Source organism: Salmo trutta, chromosome 25, assembly GCF_901001165.1.
Source record: "Salmo trutta chromosome 25, fSalTru1.1, whole genome shotgun sequence".
NCBI classification, from domain to species: domain Eukaryota; kingdom Metazoa; phylum Chordata; class Actinopteri; order Salmoniformes; family Salmonidae; genus Salmo; species Salmo trutta.
This window is the reverse complement of record NC_042981.1, coordinates 48,809,889-48,830,841: the sequence shown is the minus strand read 5'-3', so window position 1 is coordinate 48,830,841 and position 20,953 is coordinate 48,809,889. Positions and strand designations below refer to the sequence as shown.

Below are 20,953 nucleotides of genomic sequence, written 5' to 3'. Positions count from 1 at the left end.
GGCTGCCAGTGTTAGAACATCACGTTTTTGAGGTGGTTTCTTCTACTCCTGTCCTACATTCGAATAGGTCTACTTGCGCGAGTCGACACGACTTTTACCTATGAACGGCATGCGCACGTGTGTAAAATCCGGGCTCGAGGAAGGATGAATGTAATTCAAAGATGGCGGCGGAGGGAGGAGGGAAGGAGATTAACGAAATTAAAACTCAGTTCACTACACGGGAAGGCGTCTATAAACTCTTCACTCATTCCGAATATAGCCGCCCCAACAGGGTGCCTTTCAATTCCCAGGGTTCGAACCCTGTCAAAGTTTCATTTGTCAACGTCAATGACCAGTCTGGCAACGGCGACCGAATCTGTTTCAATGTGGGCCGGGAGCTGTACTTCTACATCTACAAAGGCGTTAGAAAGGTAGCTAAACATTATGCTAACAGTCTTATTTATAATGTGTATGTCTTAACTGATGACAACAGGCCAGTGTTGTCCAGTTTGCCTGGTCTATGACTAATGCACAGTAACGTTACTGTGTCCTAGCTAGCACAACCAGTCTAAGTAAATTGTGTTGTGGTAACGTTATGCACCGCGAGCTAGCCAGCAGACTAACTCTAATCTGACAGTCAGTTAACCGGTAACAGCTATCTACGGACCATGCTGGACATTTGACGAGAATCCCAATATTGGCAATTAATGCATGCTCGTGAAATCAAAATGTGACCCCCACTGTACTTCCAATTTAATTGCTTGGGTGATGACGTAGCTACAGTGCACGGATGCTCAGCTTCTGTTGTGATCTAGGCGAGCTAGCTAGGCTACGCAAAGTATTGAGGTGTAAAGTTACCTACATTAAATAACTCCTTTCACAACAATGATGGAGTCAACAAGGTATTGTTGAGAATTAATTTGCACAATAAGTTGCAAATCCACATGTATATAAGGATGTTATATGACTGACCACATACCACTCATCAGTCTATTCTTGTTCTGATTTTTTTGTGTTCTGTAAAGGGAGCGTTGAACACAGCGTTGTACGAGATCTTCAGTTTCTTGGAAATTTCTCACATGGAATAGCCTTCATTTCTCAGAACAAGAATAGACTGACGAGTTTCAGAAGAAGGTTCTTTGTTTCTGGCCATTTTGAGCCTGTAATCGAAACCACAAATGCTGATGCTACAGATACTCAACTAGTCTAAAGAAGGCCAGTTTTATTGCTTCTTTAATTAGAACAAGTTTTCAGCTATGCTAACATAATTACAAAAGGTTTTCTAATGATCAATTAGCCTTTTAAAATTATAAACTTGGATTAGCTAACACAACGTGCCATTGGAACACAGGAGTGATGGTTGCTGATAAATGGGCCTCTGTATGCCTATGTAGATATTACATTTTTTTTAAGTCTGCTTTTTCCAGCTACAATAGACATTTACAACATTATCAATGTCTACACTGTATTTCTGTTCAATTTGATGTTATTTTAATGGACAAAAAATGTGCTTTTCTTTCAAAAACAAAGACATTTCTAAGTGACCCCAAACTTTTGAACAGTGGTGTATGTTATGGTTCACTCTTAGTTGTCCTTATCTCCACTGTGGAATGTCCATGTTGATCCTCTTGGCTGTCTTGGTCTTCTTGATCCATCCACCTATCTTCTTTGTTAGTCAGGCCTGACCCCTTCATCCCATAGTTCTTTCCTGTAATCTAATTTAATATGACTGAAGATGCAGAATTTTATGCCATGCCCCTTCTAATAGGGTATAACAGACTCGTTAGAACTTTGACCACACAACCTCTAGATGGACTACATGCCCTCTATCAAGTCAAAACTGTAATGTTTCCTCAAAACAAAGGTTGTAAAAGTATGCTAGACATTTATAGAATAAATCATACCTAGTTTGATGTTTCTGTGACAAACAGTGAATTAGTTATTGATTTCTGCAGCTTTAAATTGCATTTTATAGATGTTATGTATTTCCATGGGTTTTTTAAAATTCAAAACAGAGGTTTTAAATGTATGCTAGACATTTATAGAATAAACCATATCTATTTTTATGTTTCTGTGACTATTAATTAGTTATTGATTTTCACCATTTTAAATGGCTTTTAGCGAATGTCTGTTGAATGTCCGAACTAGAGGTCGACCGATTAATCGGAATGGCCGATTTAATTAGGGGTGATTTCAAGTTTTCATAACAATCGGCAATTTTGGACACCGATCATGGCCGATTACATCGCACTCCACAAGGAGACTGCGTGGCAGGCTGACTACCTGTTATGCAAGTGCAGCAAGGAGCCAAGGTAAGGTGCTAGCTAGCATTAAATGTATCTTATAAAAAACAATCAATCTTAACATAATCATTAGTTAACTACACATGGCTGATGATATTACTAGTTTATCTAGCTTGTCCTGCGTTGCATATAATCGATGCGGTGCCTGTTAATTTATCATTGAATCATAGCCTACTTTGCCAAACGGGTGATTTAACAAGCGCATTCGCGAAAAAAGCACTGTCGTTGCACCAATGTGTACCTAACCATAAACATCAACGCCTTTCTTAAAATCAATACACAAGTATATATTTTTAAACCTGCATATTTAGTTAACCTCTCTGGGATTTGTGGGACGCTACCTCGCCAACAGCCAGTGAAATTGCAGGGCGCCAAATTCAAACAACAGAAATCTCATAATTAATATTCCTCAAACATACAAGTATTATACACCATTTTAAAGATAAACTTCTTGTTAATCCAACCACGGTGTCCGATTTCAAAACGGCGAAAGCACACCATGCGATTATGTTAGGACAGCGCCTAGCCACAGAAAACCGTACACATTTTCCAGCCAAGGAGAGGACTCACAAAAGTCAGAAATAGCAATTAAATTAATCACTTACCTTTGATCTTCATCTGGTGGTACTCCCAGGACTCCATGTTACACAATAAATGTTTATTTTGTTCAATAAAGTCCCTCTTTATGTCCAAATACCTCCGTTTTGTTCGCGGGTTTAGTTCAGTAATCCAAAGGCACAAAACGCACTCCCAAAATCCAGACGAAAAGTCAAAGTTCCATTAAAGTTCGTAGAAACATGTCAAACGATGTTTATAATCAATCCTTAGGATTGTTTTATCATAAATATTCAATAATATTTCAACCGGACAATACCGTTTTCATTAGAAAGGAAAGAGAATGAACGGCGTGCTTCACGGCCACTGACCCCACAGACACTGGATAGGCATTCACTTAAACTACAAACCTCAAAATTCCCACTTCCTGGTTGGATTTTTCTCAGGTTTTCGCCTACCATATGAGTTCTGTTATACTCACAGACATTATTTTAACAGTTTTGGAAACTGAGTGTTTTCTATCCAAATCTACCAATTATATGAATATCCTAGCTTCTGGGCCTGAGTAACAGCCAATTTACTCAGGGCACGCTTTTCATCCAAACTTCCCACTGCTGCCCCCTATCCCAATGAAGTTTAATATTGCCTGCTAACATTAATTTCTTTTAACTAGGGAAATTGTGCCACTTCTCTTGCGTTCTGTGCAACAGAGTCAGGGTATATGCAGCAGTTTGGGCCGCCTGGCTCGTTGCGAACTGTGTGAAGACTATTTCTTCCTAACAAAGACAGCCAACTTCGCCAAACGGGGGATGATTTAACAAAAGCGTATTTGCGAAAAAAGCACAATCGTTGCACGAATGTACCTAACCATAAACATCAATGCCTTTCTTAAAATCAATACACAGAAGTATTATTTTTTTTAAAAACCTGCATATTTAGTTAAAAGAAATCCAGGTTAGCAGGCAATATTAAACTAGGGAAATTGGGTCACTTCTCTTGCGTTCATTGCACGCAAAGTCAGGGTATATGCAACAGTTTGGGCCGCCTGGCTCGTTGCGAATTTATTTTCCAGAATTTTACATAATTATGACATAACATTGAAGGTTGTGCAATGTAACAGGAATATTTAGACTTATGGATGCCACCCGTTAGGTGAAATACGGAACGGTTCCGTATTTCACTGAAAGAATAAATGTTTATTTTCGAAATGATAGTTTCTGGATTTGACCATAGTAGTGACCTAAGGCTCGTATTTCTGTGTGTTATGTTATAGTCTATGATTTGATAGCGCAGTCTGACTGAGTGGTGGTAGGCAGCAGCAGGCTCGTAAGCATTCATTCAAACAGCACTTTCGTGCGTTTGCCAGCAGCTCTTCGCTGTTCTTCAAGCATTGAGCTGTTTATGACTTCAAGCCTATCAACTCCCGAAATTAGGCTGGTGTAACCGATGTGAAATGCCTAGCTAGTTAGCGGGGTGCGCGCTAATAGCGTTTCAATCGGTGACGTCACTCGCTCTGAGACCTTGAAGTAGTTGTTCCCCTTGCTCTGCAAGGGCTGCGGCTTTTGTGGAGCGATGAGTAACGATGCTTTGAGGGTGGCTGTTGTCGATGTGTTCCTGGGGCGAGGAGAGGGACGGAAGCTATACTGTTACACTGGCAATACTAAAGTGCCTATAAGAACATCCAATAGTCAATGGTATATGCAATACAAATGGTATAGAGAGAAATAGTCCTATAATTCCTATAATAACTACAACCTAAAACTTCTTCCCTGGGAATATTGAAGACTCATGTTAAAAGGAACCACCAGATTTCAAATGTTCTCATGTTCTGAGCAAGGAACTTAAACGTTAGCTTTTTTACATGGCACATATTGCACTTTTACTTCTCCAACACTTTGTTTTTGCATTATTAAAACCAAATTGAACATGTCATTATTTATTTGAGGCTAAATTGATTTTATTGATGTATTATATTAAGTTAAGACAAGTGTTCATTCAGTATTATTGTAATTGTCATTATTATAAATAAATAAGAAAATCGTCCGATTAATCGGTGTCGGCTTTTTTTGGTCCTCCAATAATCGGTATCGGCGTTGAAAAATCATAATCAGTCGACCTCTAGTCCAAATGTGTGAATATAAAACCAACTTTACCTCTGAATTTCCAGTGCAAGGTTTTGCGTTGTTACCTCAGTTTCTCCATGAAATTAAGCGTTGATTAAGAGTTTTTTTAAATGAACCCTGACTCATTCGAGTCGCTATACTTTAAAAACATTAATCCTTAAACCCTTACGTGTACCTATGTTTTCCCTCTGTTGCGTGCCTTTGTTTGTTTGCTGAAATCCATACTTTTTAATAAAATGTTAATCAAATACAACCACCGACTTTTTACATTTTTTAAGTATCAACGAATATCGAGTCGGCGGGTCATTTAAAAACTTTTGACTCATGGAGTTAAGCTACTTGGCAAGGTTTTGCATTGACTCTGTCAGTGTGGTTACACTAATGGTCAAGTAGGAAGTGCTTCCTAGAGTTCTTTCAGAGAGAGGCATCTTAGTGAGTGAGTCACTCTGTAGTTGTGGACATGACAGGTTGATAATGCAGGGCTACAGGTGCTTGATCCTTATTTCCTCAGTGTGGCATAGCAAAAGAAATCTGTAGTCATTTATTTATTTCTTTCAAGTGTGTAAACAGATCTAAACATCTACATTATTCACGTAGACCCTACAGGTGCATAACTACTGAAGGTTGTACTTTTCTGACATTAACCAGCTAAGATATACTGTATGCCTATGGTTGGAATAGGCCTATGCCACAACAGCTGAGCAGACTGGAGACATGTTACACGAGAAATGGCCTTCTAACCACTACGAATCTTTCCACTCTGCCGATGGAGTGAACCATTAACCAGTGTGACTGTTGTAGTGCTTGTCAATTAACTGTGCCCATGGGGCATTTAGAATAAAACACAAACCTAAGAGGCTAGAGTTGCATGCCCTGGTCTGATTGTCTCAATATCACAAAAAATAATTGGGGTTTGGATGCTTCAAAGTTATCTGATTGTAAGTCTTGTTACTGTAACCCTATTTTGAGTTCACTTTTCCTGCAGGGCTTCTGGATAGAACTCTTGTTCATAACAATCAACAGCAGCAATCCCCCTGAGACACTGTTCATTGTCATGTAGGCCTAATATCAGTCTTTGATGCCCTCTGATTTTAACACTTGATTATACTGTAATTCTCATAACCTATCAACTTCAAAGACCGTGTAATAGACCCAGTAGCCATTTGAAAAAAGCTTTTGTTTGCTGTTATGTTCAAAGAATTTGGTGGCTTTATGAGTGCACTACTCATGTCTTTCATTGCTTTTGCATGCGATCGTTGACGCTTTGGTCAAGAGCCGAAAACATGCAACATTGAAAAGGTTACTGCTCCAATCTTAACTTACTTTTCTTGTATGCTTATCTTTCAGGCTGCTGACCTGAGCAAACCTATTGCCAAGAGGATATACAAACTTCTTAGGGATTGGCGCAACGGGGCAGTTGTAAATCATGCAGCGCCTTGTGTCACGATCGCATATTTTAGAGAAACAACAAATGTCGGTACTCAAGTGTCATATCGGCTGAAAGCTTAAATTCTTGTTAATATAACTGCGCTGTCGAATTTACAGTAGCTATTACTGCGAAAAATGCCATGCTATTTGAGGAGAGCTCTTAACAACAAAACACTTTTTTCACCGCGATAGGTTTGATAAATTCACCTCTGAAGTTGAAATGTGTACTTATATTATGAAATCTTGCTCTGATTTATCATCCAAAGGGTCCCAGAGATAACATGAAGTGTCATTTTGTTAGATAAAATCCTTTTTCATATCCTAAAAAGGTCCATATAGCATGCACAATCGATTTTGTATTTCCACTCGTTCAATTTGCAAAGAAAGATTTTCACAGATTCCTAACTCTAAACGTTTCAACCAGTCAAATCACATTCGTAAGTATTCCTCAGAGATCCTAGAACGTAACCAGACTTCACTATATCATTAGTGGTGTAGTATCTCCTAATGACACCATATTTGGTCAGAGAGCGACGCCTTCATGGCACGCCGATGACGCGGGCGGTCTTCACTTGAAGGACTCTAACTTTGTCAAATAAGCACCAATCGGTGTCAAACAAAGCTAGCTAGATAGCCAATGAGTTGGGCTTTATGGGAGTATCCGGAAACCCTGTATCTGTCGTAAAATGTATCTGCTAACATTGTGCGACAGCATGCCTTGTCCTTTTGGACAAAAATTATAAGGATATTCAGAGTTATGAAGTTATGAAAACTGGTTGTTTTGCGAATGTTGAAGTTATATGTCTACTAATACTGGAAAAGCTAAATCAAAGTCCAAGTATACAGATTTTTCGAGATTCTGCCATCTTGTGGACACTATCGGAATTACAACCAGAGTGATGGCTAGAACTGGGACCTTTCTCTTGCATTTCAGAGATGGTGGTAGAAAAAAGCTTTTTTTTTTTCTTCTTTTCTTCTACCAGATCTATTGTGTTATATTCTCCTACATTCAATTCGCATTTCCACAAACTTCAAAGTGTTTCCTTTCAAATGGTACCAAGATAATGCATATCCTTGCTATAGGCATTTAGATTTGGTATGTCATTTTAGGTGAAAACTTAGGGATAGCCCCCTTTTTTTTAAATGAACTCACTTTTCTTGTATGCTTATCTTTCAGGCTGCTGACCTAAGCAAACCTATCGACAAGAGGATATACAAAGGAACACAGCCCACGTGTCACGACTTCAACCACCTCACGGCCACGGCGGAGCGCGTCTCCCTGCTGGTGGGCTTCTCGGCAGGCCAAGTGCAGCTCATCGACCCAATCAAGAAGGAGACCAGCAAGCTCTTCAATGAGGAAGTAAGTCGGGACGGAAAGTAAAACATAATTTTTTTTTTTAAAGCTGTGATTGAATTTGAAGTAGAGATGGAAATTAAATTTGGGAACTAGCCTCAAATGTTATGTTTTTGACATATAACTCAATGAATGCCATTGTTGCTTACAATTGAAATGTAACATTTGTGCCTTCTCTCACTCCTCACTTTCTATCCCAAACCGCTTTCCCCAGAGACTAATAGACAAATCCAGAGTAACTTGTGTAAAATGGGTGCCAGGCTCGGAGAGTCTGTTCCTAGTCGCTCATTCCAGTGGAAACATGTACTTGTACAACGTGGAGCACACGTGTGGCACCACGGCGCCTCACTACCAGTTGCTCAAACAGGGCGAGAACTACTCAGTGCACACTTGTAAGAGCAAGTCCACGCGCAACCCCTTGCTCAAATGGACGGTGGGTGAGGGAGCGCTTAACGAGTTTTCCTTCTCACCCGACGGGAAGTTCCTGGTGTGCGTGAGCCAGGACGGCTTCCTTCGGGTCTTCAACTTTGATGCGGTGGAGCTGCACGGGACCATGAAAAGCTACTTTGGGGGTCTGCTGTGCGTGTGCTGGAGTCCAGACGGAAAGTACATTGTCACGGGGGGCGAGGATGATCTGGTGACCGTGTGGTCATTTGTGGACTGCCGGGTTATTGCACGCGGTCACGGACACAAGTCGTGGGTGAGCGTGGTGGCGTTTGACCATTACACAACCAGTGTGGAGGATGCGGACCCTATGGAGTTCAGCGGCAGTGACGAGGACTTCCAGGACCAGATCCACTTCGGTCGCGACCGGGCCAACAGCTCGCAATCCCGACTTTCTAAGCGCAACTCCACGGACAGTCGGCCGGTACAGGTCACATACAGGTTTGGCTCAGTGGGCCAGGACACTCAACTCTGCTTGTGGGACCTCACGGAAGATATCCTTTTCCCCCACCTCCCGCTTTCCCGGACAAGAACGCACACCAATGTGATGAATGCTACCAGCCCCCCGGCGGGAGGGGACGTGGCTGTGAGAGGCGGGGTAGGTGGTGGCATAGTGAGTAATAACCCTAGCACTAACGGCACCAACACCCCTGGTAACCCCCTCCCTACTCCCCTGCCACGCTCCAACAGCTTACCGCACTCTGCAGCTACGACCGCCAACAGCAAGAGTAGTGTCATGGACAACACCATCGCCACAGGCGAAAGCAAGTTCGCCACGCTCTCCATTCACGATCGCAAAGAGCGACACCACGAGAAGGACCACAAACGGAACCACAGCATGGGCCACATTAGCAGCAAGAGCAATGACAAGCTCAACATGCTCACCAAAACCAAAACAGACCCTGCAAAGACACTGGGGACGCTGCTCTGTCCCCGCATGGAAGACATACCCTTACTAGAGCCCCTCATCTGTAAAAAAATAGCACATGAGAGACTGACTGTCTTAATATTTCTTGAAGACTGTATAGTGACAGCTTGTCAGGAGGGATTTATTTGCACATGGGCAAGGCCTGGCAAAGTGGTAAGTTCTTTTTGAATGGAAATGGAGTTCTGCTAAATTCCTGTGCATTTCTTTATAGTCTAAAAAAAATAGTTGTTTGGGCAATGCAAGGATCCATTTAGAAACGTTAGTTTTATTGTGGACATTTTAGACAGCATTGTGATGTGTACAACATTACCTACTATAGATGAGTATGGGAATCTCTTGCACTTGCAGTATGTTACATCTCAAACTGTCTGTATGTACACTTCCCTACGTATTTATTTGGACAGTGAATCTAAAATGTTTAATTTGGCTCTATACTCAGCATTTTGGATTTGAGATCAAATGTTTTATATGAAGTTACAGTACAGAATGTCACCTTTTATTAGAGGGTGTTTTCATACATTTCTATTTTACCGTTTAGAAATTAAAGCATATATCTATCTATCTATATCTAGTCATCCAACTTTTAAGGTGTCAAGTATTTGGACCTATTCACTTAGTGTATTCAAATTTGTCAAAAGTATAGGAGTTGATCACATATTTCTAGCACTCAATGACTCCATCAAGCTTGTGACTCTACAAACTTGTTGGATGCATTTGTAGTTTGTTTTGGATTTTGTTTGCCTAATAGAAATTAATGGTAAATAATGTGTAGTCATTTTGTCAGTTTTATTGTAAATAAGAATATAATGTTTCTGAACACTTCTACATTAATGTGGATAATCATGAATATATTGCAAATAATGATGAGTGAGAAAGTTGGAGGCATAAATGTCATACCCCCCAAAAATGCTAACCTCTCCTGTTATTGATAATGGTGAGAGGTGAGCGTGTTTTTGGGGCATGATCATTGCATCTAACTTAATCACTCATCATTATTCACGATTCATTCATGATTGTCTGTAATCATTTTAGCATCCACATTAATGTATTTTTATTTTTATTTAACCTTTATTTAACTAGGCAGGTCGGTTGAGAACAAATTCTTATTTACAATGACGGTCTACCCCGGCCAAACCCTAACCCCGGACGATGCAGGGCCAATTATGTGCCGCCCTATGGGACTCCCAATCACGGCCGGTTGTGATACAGCCTGGAATCGAACCAGGGTCAGTAGTAATGCCTCTAGCACTGAGATGCAGTGCCTTAGACCACTGCGCCACTCTGAAGCCCCAAATGTAGAAGTGTTCAGAACATATTCTATTCTTATTTACAATAAGTGACTCCAAAATTACACTAAATTATTTACCATTCATTTCAACATAATCCGAAACACAACCAAAACAAACTGCAAATGCATCCAATACTTTTTTTTATTCAAGCTTGATGTAGTCACTGTGTTCCAGGAATTTGGCACCAAATACTAAACTTGACTAAATTTAAGTGAATTTGTCTTAATACTTATTACACCTTAAAATGGGTGGACTGGATACATGAAGTGCATTCATTTCTAAATGGTAAAAGCGAATATGAAAATACCCTCAAATAAAATGTGACATGCTGTACTGTTGCCTCATATAAAACATTTGATCTCAAATCCAAAATGCTAGAGTATAGAGCCAAATTAAACGTTCTAGCTTCACTGTCCAAGTAAATCAGTAGGGGAGTAGTTTGTGTTCATCTGCCACCCCATGCAAAGCCAATACATTTTCAAAGAAATCAATAATGGTAAGAATCTCATATGTCAAGTACAATCAAGTCACCTGGTGGATAAGTAAGTGCACTTAGGTAGCCCTCCTTATCAGTGGAAAGAAGACATTGATCCCAATTGAGTGTTTGTGTGCATCGGCTCCATATTAAAACACCCATATTGGAGCATTACCATCCCACAAGGCACCGCAGCATAAACAAGCAGGTCATCTGTACGCTCACCCACAACACTATCAGATTCTTTGAGAGGACCTCTTTATTTGCCAAACAGCGTTATATGTTAATGCATTACATTCACTGCATCATCCACTAGCTAACGGCTGTGCACTGGCCATTTCGAAGGCAGGAAGATGGGTGTGCTGAATTTGATGCTTTGTGAACTTTCCCCAATGCAAATCTCCTTTTTCTTTCCAGGGTTTGTCATCCCAAAACCAAGACAGCTCTCCCAGTGGAACTGTAGTATAGCCCACATTATTTATGCTGCTAAGAAACCTGCTTCACAGAGCTGTATTGTCACCAGAGCCTGGTGCTGCTTTTCACCCCGCAAAGCACTGCAAGTTTTTTATTTTATTTTTGGTTATCATACACATGGCCTAGATGGTGGAAGTATTCAAATACAGAAATGGAAAGGGTGTGGTGCAGTTTTGGACAGTGGCTCTGTCCTTTTCTGGAATTTTATAAAATATTTTTTTATTACTTGTCTTCTCTCGCTCATATGTTAGGCTGTTTTTCTGGACTTCGAGCTTGGCTTAGTTTGATGAAACCATTCATATTATGCTTGTGTTTAAAAGGATAGTTCACTCAACAACTTTTATCATTCCTGTTTCTTACCTTGCAAGTTGTCCATGGGCCAGGAGTGACTGCCACAAGCTGTCACAGGCTAAAGTCTATATGAATTACACAAAAAAAGGGGTGTTCCATAGTGCCCACCATCCATTGTCTAAAAGTTGCACACCAAATTCATGTCCTTCATCTACATTAGCCTTTATTATTTGGAATATGTGCATTGTCAAAGGGTACTACAGTTGCTAAAGTCAAACTATGTTCTTGACCTACCTACACACTATCACATCTTTTGGTGTGGCTTGTCTTCTGTTCAGAAGGTGGTCTCGGTCATCGTAGGTGTGGTTTTTGCAGTCAGTCCAGGCTCAGACCGCATTCAAGGTAAGAAAAAGATTCACCAAAATGAAATTAGTGTAAACTATCCCTTTAAGTCCAAGAATGTGGGTATGTAAGGATTTGCTTTCATCCAAAGTATTTTTAATTTACTGAACAAAAATATTAAACGCAACATGTTAAGTGTTGGTTTCATGAGCTGAAATAAAAGATCAACACAATTTTCCTTGTGCACAAAAGGCTTATTTCTCTAATGTTGTGCACAAATTTGTTTACATCCCTGTTGGTGAGCATTTTCTCTTTGCCAAGATAATCCATCCACCTGACAGGTGTGAAATATCAAGAATCTGATTAAACCGCATGATCTTTACACAGGTGCACCATGTGCTGGGGACAATAAAAGGCCACTTTAAATGTGCAGTTTTGTCACACAATGCCACAGATGTCTCAAGTTTTTAGGTAGTGTACAATTGGCATGCTGACTACAGGAATGTCCACCAGAGCTGTTGCAAAATAATTGAATGTTCATTTCTCTACCATTAGCTGCCTCCGACGACATTTTATAGAATTTGGCAGTGCATCCAACCGGCCTCAGAACCGCAGACCATGTCTAACCACACCAGCCCAGCACCTCCACATCCAGCTTCTTCACCTGCGGGATCGTCTGATCGTCCCGGATTGCTGATGAAACTGGGTTTGCACAACCAAAGAATTTCTGCACAAACTGTCAGAAACTGTCTCAGGGAAGCTCATTTGCGTGCTTGTTGTCCTCACCAGGGTCTTGATTTCAGTTCGGTGTCGTAACCGACTTCAGTGGGAAAATGCTCACTTTCGATGGCCACTGGAGAAGTATTTATTATGGATCCCCATTAGCTGCTGCCAAAGCAGCAGCTGCTCTTCCTGGGTCCAGCAAAATTATGGCAGTTTATACAATTTAAAAAACATTACAATACATTCACAGATTTCACAACACTATGTTATCTTGCAGTGTGTATGCATGTGTCTGTGCCAATGTTTGTATTGCTTCACAGTCCCCGCTGTTCCATAAGGTTGTCTTTTTTTTCTTTTTTTTTTTAATCAAATTTTACTGCTTGCATCAGTTACTTAATGTGGAATAGAGTTCCATGTGATCATGGCTCTAGTACTGTGTGCCTCCCATAGTCTGTTCTGGACTTGGAAACTGTGAAGAGACCTCTTGTGGCATATGCATGGGTGTCCGAGCTGTGTGCCAGTAGTTTAGACAGACAGCTCGGTGCTCTTCACGGATCAATCCTGGTTTCAACTGTACTGGGCAGATGGCAAACGTATGGTGTCGTGTGGGCGAGCGGTTTGCTGATGTCAATGTTGTGGTTTGCTGATGTCACAGCTTGCCCCGTGGTGGGGGTATGGGCAGGCATAAGCTACGGTCAACAAACACAATTGCATTTCATCGATGGCAATTCTTCCATACCAGACATGTCACCCATTGAGTATATTTTCGTATGCTCTGGATCGTCGTGTACGACTGACAGCGTGTTCCAGTTCAGGCCAATATCGAGCAACTTCCCACAGCCATTGATGAGGAGTGGGACAAAATTCAACAGCCTGATCAACTATGTGAAGGAGAAGCAAATGGTGGTCACACCAGTACTGACTGGTTTTCGGATCCACGCCCCTAAACTAAAAAAAGATATCTGTGACCATCAGATGCACATCTGTATTGCCAGTCATGTTATCCATAGATTAGGGCATAAAATAATTTCTTTCAATTGACTGATTTCCTTTATGAACTAATTCAGTCAAATTTTATCTATATTTTTGTTCAGTGTAGACTGTCCCCTTTTTGAGAACTTTGCACTGATTTTAATTAGTTTTGTAACTACTAGAACAGAACAAAATACGGAGAGGTTTGAGGGTGGCCTTGATGCACATCCTCGGTCTTAATCTATAAAGCTGGATGCTGCAATCATAATCTTTTGAGGAAAATGTTTTCACTTAAATTAGTTTATTAGAGGAAGATGGCTTTACATTTTAGGGGTGCAAGAGGAACTCTGACTGACTGCTATCAGGTGGATAAGTTATTAACCTTTTATCTATTGAGCATTTACTGCTCTGTATCATATGTATAATATTGTAATTAAGTGATTTGATTGGGGCAAAAGCAAATTATCGTTACTCTAGTGGAAGTTTGATCATTTAAGGAATTAGGGATATTTCTAAAGTAGAAAAAATGTATACTAATATTAAAATAATCTTGAATATGCAGGTTGTAGGTTTGTACATCCAGATGTACACTATATATATACAAAAGTATGTGGACACCCCTTCAGAAATGACAATCCCGCTCTTTCAGCCACACCCGTTGCTGACCGGTATATAACATTTCTGCCCTGCTAGAGCTGCCCCTGTCAACTGTAAGTGTTGTTGCTGTGAAGTGGTAGGCCACACAAGCTCACAGAATGGGACCTCTCTGAAGTGCGTAGTGTGTAAAAATCGTCTGTCCGAGTCCCAAACTGCCTCTGGAAGCAACGTCAGCACTAGAACTGTTCTTTGGGAGCTTCATGAAATGGTTTTCCATGGCCGAGCAGCCACACACAAGCCTAACATCACCATGTGCAATGCCAAGCGTCGGCTGGAGTGGTGTAAAGCTCGCCGCCATTGGACTCTGGAGCAGAGGAAAAACATTCTCTGGCGTGATGAATCAAGCTTCACCATCTGGCAGTCCAACGGACAGATCTGGCTTTAGCGGATGCCAGCAGAATGCTACCTGCCCGAATGCATAGTGCCAACTGTAAAGTTTTGTGGATGAGGAATAATGGTCTGGGGCTATTTTTCATAGTTCGGGCTCGGCCCCTTAGTTCCAGTGAAGGGAAATCTTAACACACCGAGCATACAATGACATTCTAGATGATTCTGTGCTTCCAACTTTGTGGCAACAGTTTGGGGAAGGCCCTTTCCTGTTTCAACATGACAATACCCCGTGCGCAAAGCAAGGTCGGTGTGGAAAAACTTGACTGGCCTGCACAGAGCCCTGACCTCAACCCCATCGAACACCTTTGGGATGAATTGGAACGCCGACTGCGAGCCAGGCCTAATCGCCCTACATCAGTGCCGACCTCACTAATGCTTTTGTGGCTGAATGGAAGCAAGTCCCCACAGCAATATTCCAACATCTAGTGGAAATCCTTCCCAGAAGAGTGGAGGCTGTTATAGCAGCAAAGGGGGGACTAACTCCATATTAATGCCTATGATATTGGAATGAGATGTTCGAGTAGGTGTCCACATACTTTTGGTCATGTAGTGTGTTTTGATGTAGGAAATTTAACATATTAAATGCACTAATCTCCAGGAAGGAAACGCCAAAAGTAATCACAATGTGCAGAAGTCAGACAACTGCAAATATTATGAAGCTCTTACCAACAGCAACGCTATTCTATGTGCCACTAGGAACACGTAGGTTTGAAGATAAAACAATGGGACCTTTTTCTGTGTGACACCTATTAAAAGTGTTCATGGTATTTGTTTTATGACTACCAATCATTGTTAATGCCATGCTAACCAGAAAAGGAACGGATGGTGGGTGAATTTATTTTTTTATTGTGGTTAGCATTTTACATTTCACACTTTTCTTCATTCAAAAAAAGTATATGATTCTATTACACTTGTATTGTTACTGATATTTGTTTGTGCAGATAGATTTTTATAAGTGCTTGGTGAAAGATTTAACATCTGTGTCAAAGTTAAGATAAACATGAAACACACTTTCACTTTGCTTGTTCCCATACATTATTGTAAGTGCTGGGACACATGTACATACAGTATATACAATATGCATTGCAAATACAGTGCCTTCAGAAAGTATTGGTTCCCCTTGACTTATTCCACATTTTGTTACAGACTGAACTCAAAATGGGTTAAACTGATTTTGTTTCTCACTCATCTACACACAATACCCTATAATGACAAAGTGTTTTTAGAAGCATTTGCAAATTAAATACAGAAATATCTCATTTACATAAGTACTCACACCTGTGAGTCAGTACTTTGTAGAAGCAAGTTTGGCAGGGATTACAGCTGTGAGCTTTCCACACCTGCATTGTGCAACATTTGCCCTTTATTCTTTTTAAAATTCTTCAAGCTATCAAATTGGTTGTTGATCATTGCTAAACAACCATTTTAAGGTCTTGCCATAGATTTTGAAGTAGATTTAAGTCAAAACTGTAACTCGGACACTCAGGAACATTGGTAAGCAACTCTGTCTTCTTAAGCAGCTCCAGTGTATATTTGGCCTTGTATTTTAGGTTATTGTCCTGCTGAAAGGTAAATTAATTTCCCATTGGTGGAAAGCAGACTCAACCAGGTTTTCACCTGTGCTTAGCTTCATTCCGCTTTTTTTATTCTGAAAAATGTCCCAGTCCTTAACGATTACAAGCATATCCATAACATGATGCAGCCACCAGTATGCTTGAAAATATGGAGTGGTACTCAGTTACAGTTGAAGTCAGAAGTTTACATACACCGAAGCCAAATACATTTAAACTCAGTTTTTCACAATTCCTGACATTTAATCCTAGTAAAAAGTCCCTGTGTTAGGTCAATTAGGATCACCACTTTATTTTAAGAATGTGAAATGTCAGAATAATAGATTTATTTCAGCTTTTATTTATTTCATCACATACCCAGTGGGTCAGAAGTTTACATACACTCAATTAGTATTCGGTAGCATTACCTTCAAATTGTTTAACTTGGGTTAAACGTTTGTAGCCTTCCACAAGCTTCCCACAATAGGTTGGGTGAATTTTGGCCCATTCCTCCTGACAGAGCTGGTGTAACTGGGTCAGGTTTGTAGGCCTCGTTACTCGCACACGCTTTTTCAGTTCTGCCCACAAAGTTTCTATAGGATTGAGGTCAGGGCTTTGTGATGGCCACTCCAATACCTTGACCTTGTTGTCCTTAAGCCATTTTGCCACAACTTTTTAAGTATGCTTGGGGTCATTGTCCATTTGGAAGACCCATTTGTGACCAAGCTTTAACTTCCTGACTGATGTCTGGAGATGTAGCTTCAATATATCAACATCATTTTTCTTCCTCATGATGCCATCTATTTTGTGCAAAAATTCATCTTTACAAAATAGAGATCCGTTCTAAGTGGATCCGGACACAACTAGACCCATTCCTTATAGACCTGGTCAGATCAGAGTGAGGGAAGCAGTAGAAAAGGCTATTTTTAAGCTACTTAATTAACCAAATCTGATAAAGAGTGAGGGAAATGAGGTAGAGAGCGGTGCCGCTCTAGCAGGGGCCCTGCATCGTGTGTGTGTGTAGGCTACTGTGAGTGAGCGAGTGGCAAGGGAAGCAGGGAAGAAGGAGGACGAAACGAGAGAGGGCAACCAACCAGGCCAACTCACGCTATAGTTGACAAATAGCTGCCATAGCTAGGTTATTTATCATCCAATATGACTACGTAGTACCTGTCTTGACTTGCACCCCCAATATACATTGACGGGACAGCAATGGAGAAGGTGGAAGGTTTTAAGTTACTCGACTCTATGCACACACACTGGACTCTACCCACACACTCACACATACTTACACTGACATCCCAACACACATACACAGTACATTTGCCATCACACACATAGCATGCGCAGACATACATACTGACGCCATATACTCATACACACTCATATTCACACTCACCACATACGCTGCTGCTAATGTCTATCAATCAAATTCAGATTTATTCATAAAGCCCTTCTTACATCAGCTGATGTCACAAAGTGATGTACAGAAACCCAGCCTAAAACCCCAAACAGTGCAGGTGCAGAAGCAGGGTGGCTAGGAAAAACTCCCTAGAAAGGCCTGAACCTAGGAAGAAACCTAGAGAGGAAGCAAGCTATGAGGGGTGGCCAGTCCTCTTCGGGCTGTGCCGGGTGGAGGTTATAACAGAACATGGCGAAGATGTTCAAATGTTCATAGATGACCAGCGGGGTCAGATGATAATAATAATCACACAAAACAAACACCCCCTGCCACGCCCTGACCAAACTACAATGACAAATAACCCCTTTTACTGGTCAGGACGTGACAGTACCCCCCCCCCAAAGGTGCAGACCCCGAATGCACCTCAAAAACAACCTCAAACTTGAAGGGAGGGTGGCCACCGTGTAGCACAGGGACGATGGTCCCTGTGCTACACCCCCCCCCCCCCCCCCCGCCCTTCCCAATCCTCCCACTACGGAGGTGGCTCTGGCTCTGGGCGTTCAGAAGACTCTGGGCTGCGTGGCATCGCTGGAGGCCCCCGGCTGAGGGGCGTCGCTGGAAGCCCCGGGCTGCGGGGTGTTGCTGGAGGGCTCCTGACTGGGGAGCGTTGCTGGAGGCCTCCTGTGTGGAGCTGGGACCGGTCTCCCCTGACTGGGGAGACTTACAGGAGACTGGGTGCGCAGAGCAGGCAAGGGGGCACACTGGGCCGTGGAGGCGCACCGGCGGTCTGGAACTCAGGGCTGGCACACCCCTTCCTGGCTGAGTGGCCACTGTAGCCCGGCACGGGCGGAGCGCTGGCACAGGGCGAACTGGGCTGTGCTGGAGAGTGAGGGCTGCCGTGCGTAGAGCAGGCGCAGGGTAAGTTGGACCGAGGAGACACACTGGTGGCCAGATGCGCTGCGCCGGCGCACTTCTCCCTGGCTGCCGGCCAACTCTCGCCCAGCAACGCTGCGGAGCCCTTACTGACCGCACCGGACTGTGCGTGCATATGGGCGACACCGTGCGCATTTCTGCATAGCTTGGTGCTCTCCTCGTCACCCGCTCCCCACGGTAAGCACGGGGAGTTGGCTCAGGACTCCACCCTGACTCTGCCCAACTCCCCGTGTGCCCCCCCCCCCAAAAACTCGCACTTGCCTTTGGGCCTGTACAGCGCCTCATAATAGCGCCGCTCTGCCTTTGCTGCCTCCAGTTCCTCCCCCGGTACTCCCCAGTCTGCCTCCAGGGTCCCTTTCCATCTAAGATCTCCCATGTCCACGACTCCAAATATTTTTCCTGCTGCTCCTTCTTCCGCTGCTTGGTTCTTTTTTGGTGGGTGGTTCTGTCATGGGCGTCGTAAGGATCCTCGGTCCAACTTACCCTGCGCCTGCTCTACGCACGGCAGCCCTCACTCTCCAGCACAGCCCAGTTCGCCCTGTGCCAGCGCTCCGCCCGTGCCGGGCTACAGTGACCACTCAGCCAGGAAGGGGTGTGCCAGCCCTGAGTTCCAGACCGCCGGTGCGCCTCCACGGCCCAGTGTGCCCCGTGCCTGCTCTGCGCACCCAGTCTCCTGTAAGTCTCCCCAGTCAGGGGAGACCGGTCCCAGCTCCACACAGGAGGCCTCCAGCAACGCTCCCCAGTCAGGAGACAGCAGGTAAAGTGCTCATTTTCTTAATTTATTAGAAATAACACTTAAACAAAAGAAACAAACGACGAAACAGTCCCATAAGGTGCACAGACTATACAGGAAATAACCACCCACAAAACACAAGTGAAACAAACCTCAACTAAATATGGCCTCCAATTAGAGACAACGACAACTAGCTGCCTCTAATTGGAGGTCCTACCAAAAACCCAGCATCGAAATAGAAAACTAGATTTAAACATAGAAATAGAAAACATAGAACCTAAACCAAAAACACACTAAACAAACACCCCCTGCCACGCCCTGACCAAACTACAATGACAAATAACCCCTTTTACTGGTCAGGACGTGACAGATCAACTGAGGGAACTTACAGATAATTGTACATGTGGGGTACAGAGATGAGGTAGTCATAAAAATAAAATGTTAAACACTATTATTGCACACAGTGAGTCCATGCAACTTATATGATTTGTTAAGCAAATGTTTACTCCTGGACTTCTTTAGGCTTGCCACAACAAAGGTGTTGAATACTTATTGACTCAAGACATTTCAGCTTAATTTTTTATTAATTTGTTAAAATTTTAAAAAACATTCCACTTTGACATTATGGAGTACTGTGTGTAGGCCAGTGACAAATCAAAAAAAAAAAAATGTTTTTGTATTCGGGCTGTAACGCAACAAAATGTGGTAAAAGTAAAGGGGTGTGAATACTTTCTGAAGGCAATGTATGTACACTTTATATACAAAAGTGTGTGGACACCCCTTCTAACTTGTGAATTTCAGCCACACCTGTTGCTGACAGATGTATAAAATAGAGCACAGTCATGCAATCTCCATAGACAAATATTGGCAGTAGATTGGCCTTACTGAAGAGTTCAGTGACTTTCAACGTCGTACCGTCATAGGATGCCACCTTTCCAGCAAGCCAGTTCGTCAAAGATCTGCGCTGCTAGACCTGCCCCGGTCAACTGTAAGTGCTGTTATTGTGAAGTGGAAACATCTAGGATCAACAACGGCTCAGCCACACAAGCTCACAGAATGGGACCACCGTGCTGTGTCCTCGGTTGCAACACTCACTACAGAGTTCCAAACTGCCTATGGAAGAAACGTCAGCACAAGAACTGTTCGTCGGGAGCTTCATGAAATGGGTTTCCATGGTCCAAGCCTAAGATCACCATGCGTTGGCTGGAGTGTTGTAAAGCTTGCCGCCATTGGAACGCCGTACATACAGATGGTTTGTCGAGATCGGTGGGGAAGAACTTAAACGGGCCTGCACAGAGCCCTGACCTCTACTCCATTGACCACATTTGCGATGAATTGCCCAACATCTTGTGGCTGTGGAAGCAAGTCCCTGCAGCAATGTTCCAACATCTAGTGGAAAGCCTTCCCAGAAGAGTGGAGGATGTTTATAGCGGCAAAGGGGGACCAACTCTATATTAATGCCCTTGATTTTGGAGTGAGATGTTTGACGAGCAGGTGTCCACAAAATGTTGGTCATGTAGTGTACCTCTGTCTCAAAAAGCTGTCACAGCTTTGGAAAATCTTATGTAATATGACATCATTAAAAAAATTGAAAAACATTCACAGAAC

The 20,953-nt window shown here is 42.4% G+C and overlaps 1 protein-coding gene across 2 annotated transcripts; it reads left to right on the top strand.

Annotated features, from left to right (window-relative positions):
* Window positions 1-12,218, top strand: LOC115162655 (WD repeat-containing protein 20). Of its 2 annotated transcripts, XM_029714146.1 has the most exons (4): window positions 22-410; window positions 7,566-7,748; window positions 7,957-9,267; window positions 11,296-12,218. In XM_029714146.1, exons 1-4 carry the CDS (start codon window positions 162-164, stop codon window positions 11,344-11,346), a joined length of 1,794 nt encoding a protein of 597 aa, XP_029570006.1. In that variant the 5' UTR covers window positions 22-161; the 3' UTR covers window positions 11,347-12,218. The 2 variants fall into 2 exon arrangements, with proteins under 2 accessions (XP_029570007.1, XP_029570006.1); XM_029714147.1 differs by lacking the exon at window positions 7,957-9,267 and having other exon boundaries at window positions 1-410.
* Window positions 12,219-20,953: the final 8,735 nt, after the last annotated feature.

What these genes read in the sequence shown, in the direction of transcription:
- LOC115162655 (XM_029714146.1), top strand. Translation starts at nt 162, where the DNA reads ATGGCGGCGGAGGGAGGAGGGAAGGAGATTAACGAAATTAAAACTCAG. An exon ending in GCAAGCTCTTCAATGAGGAA is followed by an intron (nt 7,749 to 7,956) that starts GTAAGTCGGGAC and finishes CGCTTTCCCCAG; the next exon opens with AGACTAATAGACAAATCCAG. An exon ending in GGGCAAGGCCTGGCAAAGTG is followed by an intron (nt 9,268 to 11,295) that starts GTAAGTTCTTTT and finishes TTTTCTTTCCAG; the next exon opens with GGTTTGTCATCCCAAAACCA.